This window comes from Zeugodacus cucurbitae, chromosome 3 (assembly GCF_028554725.1).
Source record: "Zeugodacus cucurbitae isolate PBARC_wt_2022May chromosome 3, idZeuCucr1.2, whole genome shotgun sequence".
NCBI classification, from domain to species: domain Eukaryota; kingdom Metazoa; phylum Arthropoda; class Insecta; order Diptera; family Tephritidae; genus Zeugodacus; species Zeugodacus cucurbitae.
The window spans coordinates 4,097,736-4,111,186 of NC_071668.1; the positions used below are offsets into that span (position 1 = coordinate 4,097,736).

The 13,451-nt window shown below is 39.9% G+C and overlaps 1 protein-coding gene across 1 annotated transcript in view; it reads left to right on the forward strand.

Annotated features, from left to right (window-relative positions):
• The window catches only part of LOC105213072 (uncharacterized), a 28,247-nt gene that overhangs the window by 5,620 nt on the left and 9,176 nt on the right, over positions 1-13,451 (forward strand). Inside the window, exons 2-8 of the mRNA XM_029040854.2 lie at positions 4,600-4,947; positions 5,368-5,882; positions 5,939-6,035; positions 9,514-9,601; positions 10,018-10,240; positions 10,351-10,673; positions 10,749-11,022. Of these exons, the coding sequence (XP_028896687.1) occupies positions 4,600-4,947; positions 5,368-5,882; positions 5,939-6,035; positions 9,514-9,601; positions 10,018-10,240; positions 10,351-10,673; positions 10,749-11,022 (1,868 nt within the window). The remainder of the gene's footprint in view (positions 1-4,599; positions 4,948-5,367; positions 5,883-5,938; positions 6,036-9,513; positions 9,602-10,017; positions 10,241-10,350; positions 10,674-10,748; positions 11,023-13,451) is intronic.

Genomic DNA, 13,451 nt, shown 5'->3' on the forward strand with positions numbered 1-13,451 from the left:
TATTAATACTTGTCTTAAATTGCTCATTATTTTCTATTTCCCACTACAACTCCGCTGTGATCATTAAATTTTATATAAATTTCACACAGCTAGCAACACCTTAGTCAACTACTCTACACTCCTTACATTTCTTTGTAACTAGTAGCGCAGACGTTGGTGAAAATGCATAAATAATTTGTAACCCAGTTTCCAACACATTAATATACGCACTGGCACAAAGCAAATCGCTGCTGCATGTCACAATCGCATCCATAAAATAATCAAGCGAATACAAAATAATACAAAACCGCTATATAATAACCACATGAATGAGACGTGTCCCGGCAATATTTTTTAACCAGTTCCCCCAAAAACAAAAACAAAAAAAAATTAATAAAAAGGGAACGTACACTCATGCTGGCTGGTGTTTCCCGGCATTTTGGTGGTATTACTCACTCCTTCGTGAGATTTTGCGCCAGCTCAAATACTACATTGTGAAATCTTTTTCATATTTCTTATATTTTTTTTATGTCAGCAAGCGGACCGCTGGCTTTAAGCTAACACGTTCGTGTGTGTCGCTTATATCATAACGACGTCATATCCTGTCCGACATTTAAGCGTCAACGCGCCGACCCTTACCGCCACTTCCTTCCTCGCCTCAGCGTACGCGTCGAACGCTTTGTTTGGCAGACTCTTTTAGGTCTTTATGAGTGTAGGGGTGTGTGTGTGTGTTAGCATGCAGTCGGCAATTTAGTAAGTGTTTTATTATTATTTCATAGTTTTTTTTTCCTTGCCTTCCTTGTATTACTCTTGATTTCTTTTGCTCTGCTCAGTGACCCGAATTCTGTATTGTTTAGTGGCTGTAAGTGTCCGGCATTTCGCCACAGCAATGTGGCACTGTAGTAGCTGTATATTTATACAAATGTGTGTGTGTTATATTATTTCTTCAGCGATCGTCCAGTTGGTCTTTCGCTGCTGCCGTCTGCGGCTACTCTTTAACATCGCGTGCGTTTAAATGCCTGAAAGACTGCAGCGAGAAGAAGAAACATTTAAATATTTGCAAGCCGTTTCTTAATCTCAGACACTCATATGTAACTTGGCTTGTTTAGGTTTTTTCGCTGACATTCTAAACAGTGTGGGCGCGAAGTGACGCGAGAAAATATTTTTTTTTTATATTTTTTCCTAAATTTTTTTTCTTAATTTTATGCAAGAACTTCGCTGAAAATTCATAAATATAACTGAAGTAGCTAAAGTGTTTGTGTCATTTCGTAAAATAAAACGTAATCAGCATATATGCAGGTTTCCGCCAATTTATGCTTTCCGCTGCAATAAGCGAGCGCAAAAAGCGGCAGTACAACACGGCGTATACGCAATTTCAGGTTATTTGTGAAAAAATGCATGCAATTAACACGCTTCCGTTTCACATCGACGCATACAAATCTCAACAGCTAACCACATACACCCACAAACACACAAACACGCACTCCCACGTACGTAGACCGCCAGGCATGCGGTGGCAAAGATATCCATGCGCTCATAATAGCACTTCCGGTTATTCATGCAAAGCATTGTTGCCGGCCCTAAAACAGCTGACCTCAATTGCCATTTGTCGCCAACGCAGTAGCCACCAGCCATTACACATACACACCCACACCTACATATATATAATGGTGGCTTACGCTAATCTTAGCTCCATTTGCGCGCTCTCTTTCTCTCTCTCTCTCTCTTTCTCCACGTGTATTTAGCAAACGTCATTTGCTGTAGCTCTTAAATAAAATTGCATGAATAATTGCTTTGCTACTAAAGTACTGTTAGCGCTATGAATTACCGCACGTTGAAGTGGAAAACGATAAAGCTTTTGCGTATGAATCGGGGTTAATGTCACGGAAACATGTGAATATCCCTCCTTTTTCAATTTCGCTCCTGATTGTAGTTCGAGGCGCTGAATATAAATAAAACTAGAGAATGTACAGTTATAGGTTGTTAGTTGATTAGAGATGAATCAGGGAGATTTTCTTTAAGACTATATTTTGTAAATTTATTAGAGCAAAGTCTCAAAGAAGCAATGTGATTCAAAGCGAGCTCAGTAGTCTTATCGTAGGTCTTCTCTATGTTAAGTGACCAAATGGCAGTTTACATTTGACGACGTTAGACCTTTGTTTTGTTCGATACTGATGAATAACCAGTATAGTTAGAACTAACTAAAAGCTAGAGATCTTTAAGTCCTTTCTTTCCAACATATGTAGATCTAGAAGTCGTAAACCAAATCCATCTTCCAAGATCTTGGCTTTAAGACTGCGCTGCTGTTAATTCTGTTGAGTTTTGATTGGAGTTTTCGTTTGGCGACGTCAGACTCTTGTGTTGGAGACCTAGATCGAACGCTAAAGATCTTTAAGACAAACAAAACTGAATTCACAGGATATCTACTGTTAAATCGGCCGCGGTTTGAGTGTTATAAATAATAGAGACTTTGACTTGATCGAATTAATTTGTACCGATCCGATAAAATAAGATATTTGTGGTCTCTGAATGCCTAATGGATCTGATTAGAGATAATTTTTGAACCAAAAACCATTTTGTTTTAGCTTTGACTCCTTTCCTTATTTCCAAAATTAAACAGAACCTTAAAGAGCCGTCGGCTGTCCCAAAAATCGAGTTAGATAACGGTTGCGACGATGGGAAGAAGCGCTGGCATAACTGCATACTAACGAATTGGGACTATTTTGAAAGCGACAACTTTAATGGAGACCAATGAATAAATATTTTTTTTTCAAAAAACGAAAATTCCCGTTAATTTTTGAACATATACTTATATTCATAATAACCTGAAACCTTGATTAACCAACCAATTTATTCCAGCTTTTATCGAAAAAAACACTCAAACTGAGAAACATATGCCGCTTGAGTGTTCGTAGCTTATTAAAATAAAGTGTTTTTTTAGTTATCAACTAATTTTAAAACTTCCTGCTCTGCAACAAAATTTTAAATAATTAATTAATGCAAAGAATTTCCATACAAATGGCATGAAGGAACTAAAAGTTCACAGCAATGCCCATTAACCTTGAAGATTTTTATAGCAACACATGACAAGCCACCAACACAACCACTCTAGATAGCCGGTTAACCAATAGATAATTGTTGAGATATTTACACAAACAAATTCACGAGGCTTGAGGCAATTCACAGGAATGCTACGTGCCGGTAAAAGCAAGGCGTAGTATTGACTTTTGGCTCAACACCATAAGATATCGATTAAAGACAGGCAGTCGCAGGTGGTTATGGTGGAGAATGGTTGAGAATGTGAGTGACACACGCCGCAGTGTTTGAGCACTTGTCAGCAACTTTTGCCGGTTGATTTGAGTAAACATGTAGTATATAAATATAGTATTTAAATGAAGGCGCTGCACATGGCGAAAAGAAAGTGTCCGTACTCAAGCAATTACAGGGTTCAACGGCAGCAAAATGCAAATATTGGAAAGAGAAAAGGCAAGAACGAAAATAATCATTATAATTTGCTTATTAACAATTGCTGCTTAATATCGAGGGAATTTATGGAATTTAATATTTTAATAATTTCTCTTAAAGAAATATCTGATTTTTTTTACAAATTATTTCCTTCGAGTCCTTTTCTTTTCAATTGTCTTAGAACTTTTCTGTTAGACGGACAACCGAATGAAAATAAAATTGCACGCAAATCGTTGAAACTGCGCATAATGGAACTTGCGATGAAGGGACAGTAGCTCCTGGTGTGTTTTCCGCCAATTTTCCTCACGCTTTCTTTTTTCAACCTTAACTGTCTTTCAATGACAACATTTCGTTGATTGCCTAGGCGATTATGGGCGCCTCGCGTGATCAAAGCTATTTTCAATTAGCCATGAGTTTAAAAACAATGCCTTTCACTTAAACTAAGCGCTTTGTTGTCTGTGGTAATTCACTTATCTAACAATTACTTGGCAATAATGCCTGAGGACTGGTTGTTGATTCAAGTAATATTGAGAGAGAGAGAGAGACAAAAATATTGCTTAAGAACAGAACATTTATTTTCTTTACTTACTAAATACTCAACGAGAACGAAGAAGAATGATCGAATAATCTGAGATTGTTAGGAGAAACCTTGAGGTATAAATCGAAATCGCCAAAAATGAGATTTCAATAACAGAGCTCTTAAAAATCCATCTTGCGTTCTACTAATCCAATGAGAATTCTCTATACAGTCTTCACTTTCTTCTTTATCAATGAGTGTTGGTCAAGCGAACTGATCAACTGAGTTTGAGCTTGAAACGAGACCGCAGTTTGAGTTCTGAGAGTTCGTGAATCGCTCTGAAGCTCATGTTTAATGTCATTGGACTCATATCTGTAGAATCATATACAGTCTCTAGACAGTCGACATGATTCCAATTACAAATCGCAAACCCTTAGAAAGCAACTCCATTTCTATCTTTCAGTATCATCGTAATTTGAAAGCCGAACGATTGAAAACCTGGTATGAAGAGAAGCCTTACAACGGTATACTTGCTATATCTACTATACTCGTATATAAATATTTGCAATTTCCATAATATCTTCTTCTTCTTCTTCTTCTTCTAACACCAATCACCTATTTTGCATATGCACTTTCAGAGCTGGCACCATCGCTTGCAGGGCGTCGCCCAACTCGAAGAGGCGCTACGCAACTCCGACACATTGGCACAGGTACAACCATGTCTGGACAGTTTGTTGCGCACTTTACTCTCCTCCGAACGCAATGCCGATGTGGCGGAAGCCAAGAAGCAGTTGCTAATCAATCTCATAACACGTTTGCCACTGGACAATTTGGAGGATCGCACAACACAAATAATGACCGGCCTCTGTCGCCAGGGTGGCGCTGGCGCGAATCGCGTATGCAAAGCGTTGATGCATCGCTTGCCGGCGGCGTCGATTGTACTCAAATTGCTGTCGCAAGAATTTTTACATGCAAAGAGCTCAAGGGTAAGTGCAACAAGCCAGCTAGGCAGTCAAAGGAAACACACAAGTGCAAACCGGCCGCCTGATGACCGACGTGTTATGGTCGGCTGACCGCAGCACTGATTTGAGAAATTATGAAATGCCTGCATATTAACAAGTTCAGTTCAGTTGGCCCAGTTGTCGCAGGCAGCCAGTGGTCGGCTGTGCCCATTGTTGGTCGGCGATTATTGCGGTTGTGGTCGCTTTGTGTGCTGCAAGTATTGCTGAACTTCCGTTCTTCTTTTTTACAACGTTCTTTTATTTCATATTTGCTTTTTTTTTATGTTTGTTGTTGTACTATTTATCGTCTATTTAATTACCGTCGACTGCCGTATTGATGACTCTAGTAATTGCAACTCATATTCACTTCAATTCCTCACTTCTTCTCCCCTTCTCTTTTTACAGTTCCGTGAACACGCACTCCAAATGGTCATGTACGCACTCACGACCTTCCCTAGCACCTGCTTCGACACCACAACCTGCGTCACCCAGACCACCTATGCCGCTTTGAATCGCAAGCGTCGCGTGCGCCAAGCCGCGCTGGATGTGCTCGCCATCTTGGGACAAATAACCACCGGACGCGCTGTACTCGATGTGGTGCAGGACATAGCCTCCGAACGAGATGATGGCCCCGCCTTGCTCTCGGCTGTGCGTACACGTCTCTCGCGCAAGCAAATGCCGGTCGTCGGTGCTGATGGTCAGGTGCAATATGCGCTGCGTGTACCCTCGCCACACTCGGCGGAGGCAGCGGACGCGGCAAATGGTCAGATGGGTGCTGATATTGAATGGATAGTGGCCGGTGTGGGCTCAGTTTCGCCGGGTTCGCTGAAGCGCAGAGGTTCGCGGCGTAGCTTTCGCTGTTTGCCAACACACACCATCTCCGATGTGGATGGTATTGCCATGGGCACGCCGTGTGGGAGGTGAGTGCAGTGATTTTGTTATACATTGTTGTTGTTTAAATCAAAATTTAATTTAGTTTTCGTATGGGTGATGGCGATGGTAAGCGAAGACATGCCTTTCAATCACCACCTGATGTTTATGGCAATTTTCGAGAGTCCTCGGCAAGCAACCATGTAAGTTAAACATTTTTAAACTTGGAATGGGTTTTAAAAAAATTCCGTGTTTTTTATTTTACTTGGTATGGATAATATTATATATATATATAGAGATAATAATATCAATGACTAGTGCTTAATCGTATAATAGCCTGCTAATAACTGTAATAACAGCAGCAATTAGTCTAGTTTCTTCCAAAGCAGGTCAATTGAACACTAAAATTGTGCCAAAACCATTATTCACCGTTATGACATGTCTCATTCACTGAGCTTGTCGTGACTTGACCACAGTCAAGCTGCTCCAATTGCAATTTGTACGTAGAGTGACCCAATTCAAAAATTGTTTTCATTTATTTTATGCTACACCTTTGCTTTACTCTATATATACACACGCTTAGTAATTTCAATATTTCCAGTGGAGTTTATAAATTTTAAATAATGTAGCAACTTCCATATGTCCATACTTAAGCTAACTAGTTATTATGTTGTTGGTCAATTGGTACTAACTTAAACTTACAGTGCAATATGTATACCCCCATTCATTATTCCACACTTCAAAGTTGTCCCTTCCACCTGTCAAATGGACACTGACCTAATGGAGAAAGTGATTTCATTTAAACTATAAATTATAATATCGATTTAATTGGAAGAGCAACATTTGTGTCACTGTGGTACATTGGGACGGGTCTGAAATTAGATTGAAAGAAAAATTTTCTATTAAACAACTCTTGTAGAACGGTTTTCAAGTCAACAGGTTGTAAAGGGCTCCGGAAGCGCTACACTCTCTTATGGGAAATATTTCACATGAAAAGAGGAAGGTCTGGGAAATATTCTGCATTTTGAGGGCTTCAATATCAGGGACCTGGCTTCGCTTGGTATAACCAATTGGCGCCAAACTGCCAAAAGGAGGGATACGTGGCGCACTGTCTTGGACTCAGCTTAAGCGGTGTCTACGCCAGTCAAGAAGAACCTTGACTCATTTCTGTTGTCGCAATGGTTACCTAAACCTGCCGTGTCGGTAAACAGGCAGGAATAAGTAAATTTTTATCGAAGTCACGTTAAGGGGAGGCCACGGAAACGAGCAATGAAAGATAGGGTTAATTGGATACGCAAGAAGCTGGTTAGTGTTATGCGGAACTCCTTGCAGGCAGGACATATATTGCGTATGTCGGGGTTCAGTCTGGATAGGTTAGGTTAGGTTGTTCTGGTAGGTCTGCAGGCCACGCATAGACCAGTTATGGTCCTTTGCGATACCAGAATGGAGCACCTTCACATGTTCCCTGAGTAGTAGTCAGCGTTTAGGATGCATGCGACTGACGCGAATTTGAATAGTTTATGAGGCTTCACTAACGCTATCTTCTCACAGTTATCGTATTGTGGCGCCCCTAAGTACCTAAGACGTTGTCTCGCTAACGCAGGACAAACGCACAAGAGATGTTCCACTGTTTCCTTGGTGCCTCGCTTTTCACATTTTCTGCATTCCTCCCGATCTGACAGCCCCATCTTATAGGCATGTGCCGCTACTAGGCTGTGACCGGTAAGAATGCCAACCATGGTCCTACAACCCTTTCTATCGTGCTCCAGTAGGAACCTTGTATATTTGAGTCTGGATAAGTAGCAGTTGAATCTACTAAAGTATCCTGCGCGAGGGTTACTCTAAGTTACACTCTAGGTACATTCCTGTAGTCTAACCCGCCTTCATACTAAAGAGCAACGTTCGACCAAAAGAGTGAGCTACTTCCTGGAACTTGTCCAGTTTAAAATAGATTTAAGCTTTATAGTTAGGCTTTAAACGATTCCAATTAATAAAGAAATATAACAAAATGTGTGAAGTGAACAAATAACCCCTACTAAAGTATCTACCCTTATGGGTAATTTTCAAACGTTTTTTTTTTTTTTTGTTTTTTCAACATAACCGTGTCTCCATTTGTTTGTTATAAATTTAATTTTCTTAGCACTTCACTTTTGTTATTCACTTTCATGTTTTTATACCAAAAATATATATATGTTCATTAAGTGGGGCGAGTAATTGATAAAAATATAGTCCTCGCTTCACTTAAGACACAACAAACATGTGAAATGTGACAGTGTGTGAAATTCTTAGAAAATTTAATTAGCCATGCCTCCCAACAATGCAAGAGATAAGGCATATGTACACTGTACACCCATACGCTGACACCCACAACAATTTAAAACAACCCAGCGGTGAATCGTGATGGTACTAACGTTGAACTACTCCGAAAAGAAGACACTTATAGACCAATTATAAAGCTCCAACGAAATTATGATAACTCAATATCTATTACAACCATGTTCTTCTTCTTCTTTACAACCAAGCGCCTCTTTAGGCTATTTAGATCTTGCAAGAAAATTTAAAGAAGTCACTTATGTGTCATCCATTTTAATTGGATTTAATCCTTACTGTCCGAAAACTGACAAAAGATAACTCGAGAACATAATTTTGTAAAAAAATACGAAATAAAAGGTAAAAGACAGTCGGCTGAGTAGTTATACTTCAGTTTCATACTAGTTTTAAGTTAGTCCGCAGCTAGTTCTTGTCACTATAGGAAGACAATAACCCCCAAACTCATACCTTTATCTACCAAAAGCCATCCTATGAAGCATAGCAACGTTTATAAATACGCTTAAAGTGTCTCTAAATGATACAAACACCTGACTAAGGCTGTTAACAAAGCATTAAACATACCACTTACAAAGCCACCCACACTGGCGGTGAGTAAACACACACACACACCGACGTCGTTTAGAGTTTTTAATATTTATGTGACTTTCAAATGGAAGAGCAGCTGATAGACAACTGACGTGCTAATTTACTATACGGCTATATACTTCCTATATAACTACAATGTTTCTCACACATTTCTATGTATGTATGTATGAGTATAAGGTAGACTTTGTTTATATGCCGTTGACTAGGACGCGGCTGCAGACAGTCAGACAGTTAGTGTACAGCTTTTGTTGTCTGAGGTTTGCAGTGAATTCGCACGGAAACTTTACACAAATTTTACAATAATAACAAATACAAGTGTTGTTGGTGTGCCGGTTTAGGAAGTGCAGGAATTTAAATTCTATTAATTGCTATTAAAATTCAACACAATAAATGGTTTTACCATTTGTAATTGATCCAAAGTATAGCAGACGAAAAATGGTCGATATTTATCAAGCATTTCCGATGTTCAATTTGGTGCCAGCAAATTTTAAGGCTTGGGTGAGTGTGATGAAATTGTGTTGAGAAATTTAATTGGAAGCTGAAGTCTAACAAGAGAGAAGGTGGATAGGACAACTTGAGAGTTGCTTTGTTGGTGATTTTTGAGGATATAATATTGTGGATCTCTTATAACCGCTTTTAATTGATTTTGTTTAATCTTGTGCCATTATTTACACGTTCTACTAGAAAAAATTGAAAAAAAAACATTATTTATTAAAAAAAAATTAATTAATTTTCCTAACGCCTATCTCTGCTTTCCATTTCCAGAACGACTTGCATTCACACAATTTCCAGCACATCCTCGGCAGCAATTTGCCCGTGCAATATGGACAAACCACAAAGAAGACCGCAAATGGTGAGTTAGTTCTTGACAAAGTCAAGACATTTGCATAGCAAAAAAGAAATGGCGGGCCAAATTTTCCTGCAGCGACCTACATAACAGCGCCTTTGTCGCTTTGATCTATAGCTATCAATGCCGTTATGTATGCATATTATCAGCGGTTTATCGATATTTCGGTTCGGTTTTCATTACCAATACACAACCTTACTGCATTGGCCTTTACGACCCATTTTATGCTCGCAACCCCCAGCCGTCGGTGGTTTTTGGGTTGTTTATCAACGCGTTGACCCAGCAACGCCGGCATAAATATTTATGCGCGCTCGTAAATGTCAGCCGTCATTCATAACTATGCAACTTGTGTTTATTGTTTTCCTTGACTTGTACAGTTATTTCACATTACTAAATATTGCAAAAAATGAACCGCTTTACAGCCGACTACAGCAACTACATGAGCCGAAGGCTGGTGGCCAAATCCTGCTCGGACTCCTCCATGGAAGGCAGGAGCTCCGATAGCAACTACACAAGCAGCAGCGGTGGCGGTGGTGGCAGTGGTGCTATCAACGGCGGCGAGCGTGCTGCCGCGAAGAGTAACGGTGGTAATGACAGCTGCACGGGCATTAGCGGCCGCTTCACACGACAGGCTGTGAACTCACGGTAATTTGCAATAAATTTGCACAAACACAAACTGTTCAACTAATGCGCTTTAACCTTTATTTACATGCATACATCTCACTTGCATACCATCACGCCTACGGCATGTGCAGGTTCCCAGCAATGGATCGCATGGATGTGAACAACTCGTATATGCGCGTCCACAAGCCACCCACGTACATGGGCGGCAAGGGCGCTTATGCGCAACTGCAGCAGCAACAAATCAATATGAGTTCAACGTATCCGAAAATTAACTATGGGCTGACCGCACAACAACAACAACAGCAGCAGCAACACCAACAACAACGTAAGCGATCCCAACAACAGCAGCATCAAAGGCACACGCCACAGTCAACGCTGGCGCAGCCGGTGGTGGTGGGCACGCGCGCGATGCCGGCGATGCGTGGTGGTGGCGGTGGCGGTGTTTATGCTCCAGGTTCGAACCAGCTTATTTGTAGTATATATAGACAAAAAAAATTGTTAATATTGTATTTTCCATTTGCCGAAATAGATAATTTCCGTTCTGCCGAAAATTCTCCAAAGGAGCATAACAACAACAACCTAACGCCTAACAACAATAACAACATGAATACGGATTTGGACGGCACCTACACGATTTATACAGCGCTGGATAATGGCGGCGCCACGCCTACTGTACAGACAACAAACAAGGCAAATCAACAGCAACACAAGCAGCAGCAACAACAACATATAAATGTTGCACCAACAACAGCAACAGCAAATGGTCGGCGTTTTGTGAATGTGGAGAAATTTGTAATGCAAAGGTGAGTTGTATGAAGAGTTAAAGCTAAAAAAATAACGGTAAAATATGTGTTAGTATGCGAATTTCTATACATATATATAGTACAACATACAGTCATGACTCTGGTCGAACTAAATGCAATGAAAATTCCCAACTTTGTCAGTTTGCTTTGTTTTTGCTTTGTTTTTGTTGCTTTTGCAGATTTCTGCAAGATAATTGCAAAACTTTTGAATAACGAAGTTCAGGGAAGCGACGCCCTTTTAGCGATTGCACACGCCAACTTCTTCAATTCGCCATTAAAAACTTTGCAGTTCTATAAACCACTCAACTTGTTGCATACTTTTAGGTGCTTAAGCCTGTTTAGACTGCCGTCTTAATTGTAGCGCTTTAAGCGTGTGGCGGTCGTAACCGAATGAATGTGGAGTAAAAAGAAATCAATATTTGTTGTAATGAGTTAATTGAACTGCTGAAAGAGCATAACCCCACTTTTTCATATTATTAGTACTTCTATTACTTTCATTCTTATAAAAGTGAGGTATTTCGTAAAATCTAGCCATCTACACAATATTTTAAGGTACTTGACCGAGGCAAACACATCAAACCATTTTCTCCATAGAATGAGATATGTGCGTTCTGCTTTTACTAGAGTTCCGGTAGTATTTTTTGGGAGCTATGGACCGTAGTTCATGTTTGAAGCTCTTAGTTATTAAATAATCCGTTAAAGACCTTGAAAACTACGCTGAGAATCCTTTTCGTATGAGATATGTGCGTTCTGCTTTTACTAGAGTTCCGCTAGTATTTTTTGGGAGCTATGGACCGTAGTTCATGTTTGAAGCTCTTAGTTATTAAATAATCCGTTAAAGACCTTGAAAACTACGCTGAGAATCCTTTTCGTATATTTGCATTCAAATATTTAATGTCATAGGACCCGAAGAAATATATCCTTGGTCCAAATAGGCTCTGGGTTAAGATCGTATTACATAATTCTAAAGAATATCATCTGCTAAGCTATTATGACTAATATTCCCACCTTAGAAGGAATATTAAATCATTAATTCGCACAAATCTTAGGTTCCGATTATTGAGGTTATGTTCAGATAAATTCGGTCGAACATATTTTATGGCATCTTAAGTGAATATATTAATAAATAAGAAGAAATTTACCTAAACTTGTCATCAGTTAAAAAAATAAGCACTTCACTTATAAAATTTGTTGTATGAGACATAACAACCGTCTTCAATTCGCCACTTCTCTACTCTCTTGTCTCAATATTTAAAAGTGAAAGCATCAAAAAAGTATCGAGTTATATTAGGTTGGCAAACATCTCCTTCCGCTACTTTTTAAAAAGTGTTACAGTGATCGGATTTAGTTCAAAATATATGCGCCGTTTCGTTCGATAATCTGTTTCTATCTAGACGTCAACTTCATAATACCCGTCTCATAGAAGCCCCCCTCCTTATTTGCGAAGAACTCGGACAGCCACTTTTCACAAGTCTCTTTTGAGTTCAACTTTACACCACCAAGGGCGTTCGCCATGGACAGGAACAGGTGATGCGATGAAACCTCCCATCCGAGCTCCCGTAGCTTCAGACGAGTCATCAACGAAGTGTGTGGTCTGGCGTTGTTCTGATGGAACACTACACCCTTCCTGTTGGCCAATTCTGGACGCTGCTGGTTGATCGCCTGCTTCAAGCGGTCCAGTTGTTCGCAGTAGATGGTGGAATAAAGCGTTTGGCTATATGGGAGTAGATGATTCCCTTCGAATGCCATCAAACACACAGCAAAACCTTCCTAGCCGTCAATCCCGGTTTGTCCGCTGTTTGGTACGATTCACCCGCCTTCGACCACGACCGTTTTCGCTTAATATTGTCGTATGTGATCCATTTTTCGTCACCAGTCACCATCCGCTTCAAAAATGGGTCGAGTTCGTTCGGTTTCAGCAGCATATCGCAGGCGTTGTTTCGGTTTGTTTACACGCCTATAACTGTTGAATGCAATATCCAAACTAATCATGCATAGCGTCATTTTGTAGGTTATGTCAAGACCTTTCAAATATGATAGTATTGCCAGATACGAACTCTGTAGCGCTTTCGACATTGCCGCGAAATTCAAAAGACAAAAAGGCGGAAGGGAGATATTTGCCAACCAAAAGAGAATATGGAGTTTTTCTCAAAGCAAAATAAATCCTTTAATTTCTACCTCTCTTTGATTATACCAGTCTATTAGGCTTATACCAGTTGTCGGTTCGATTCACCACTTAACAAATTCTTTCGAAAAACTAAAAAACGCAATGTGGTGTCAGCAACCCCGTAATTCACGTCGATTAAAATATCAAAGTAACGCTTCATATTACAGTCGTATTGATAGGCCTGCCCATCAGGCTATCAACAAATTCAAGTGACCCACATTATACACAAAAGTTTAACCGCATATTAATTGGCTTGCCACCT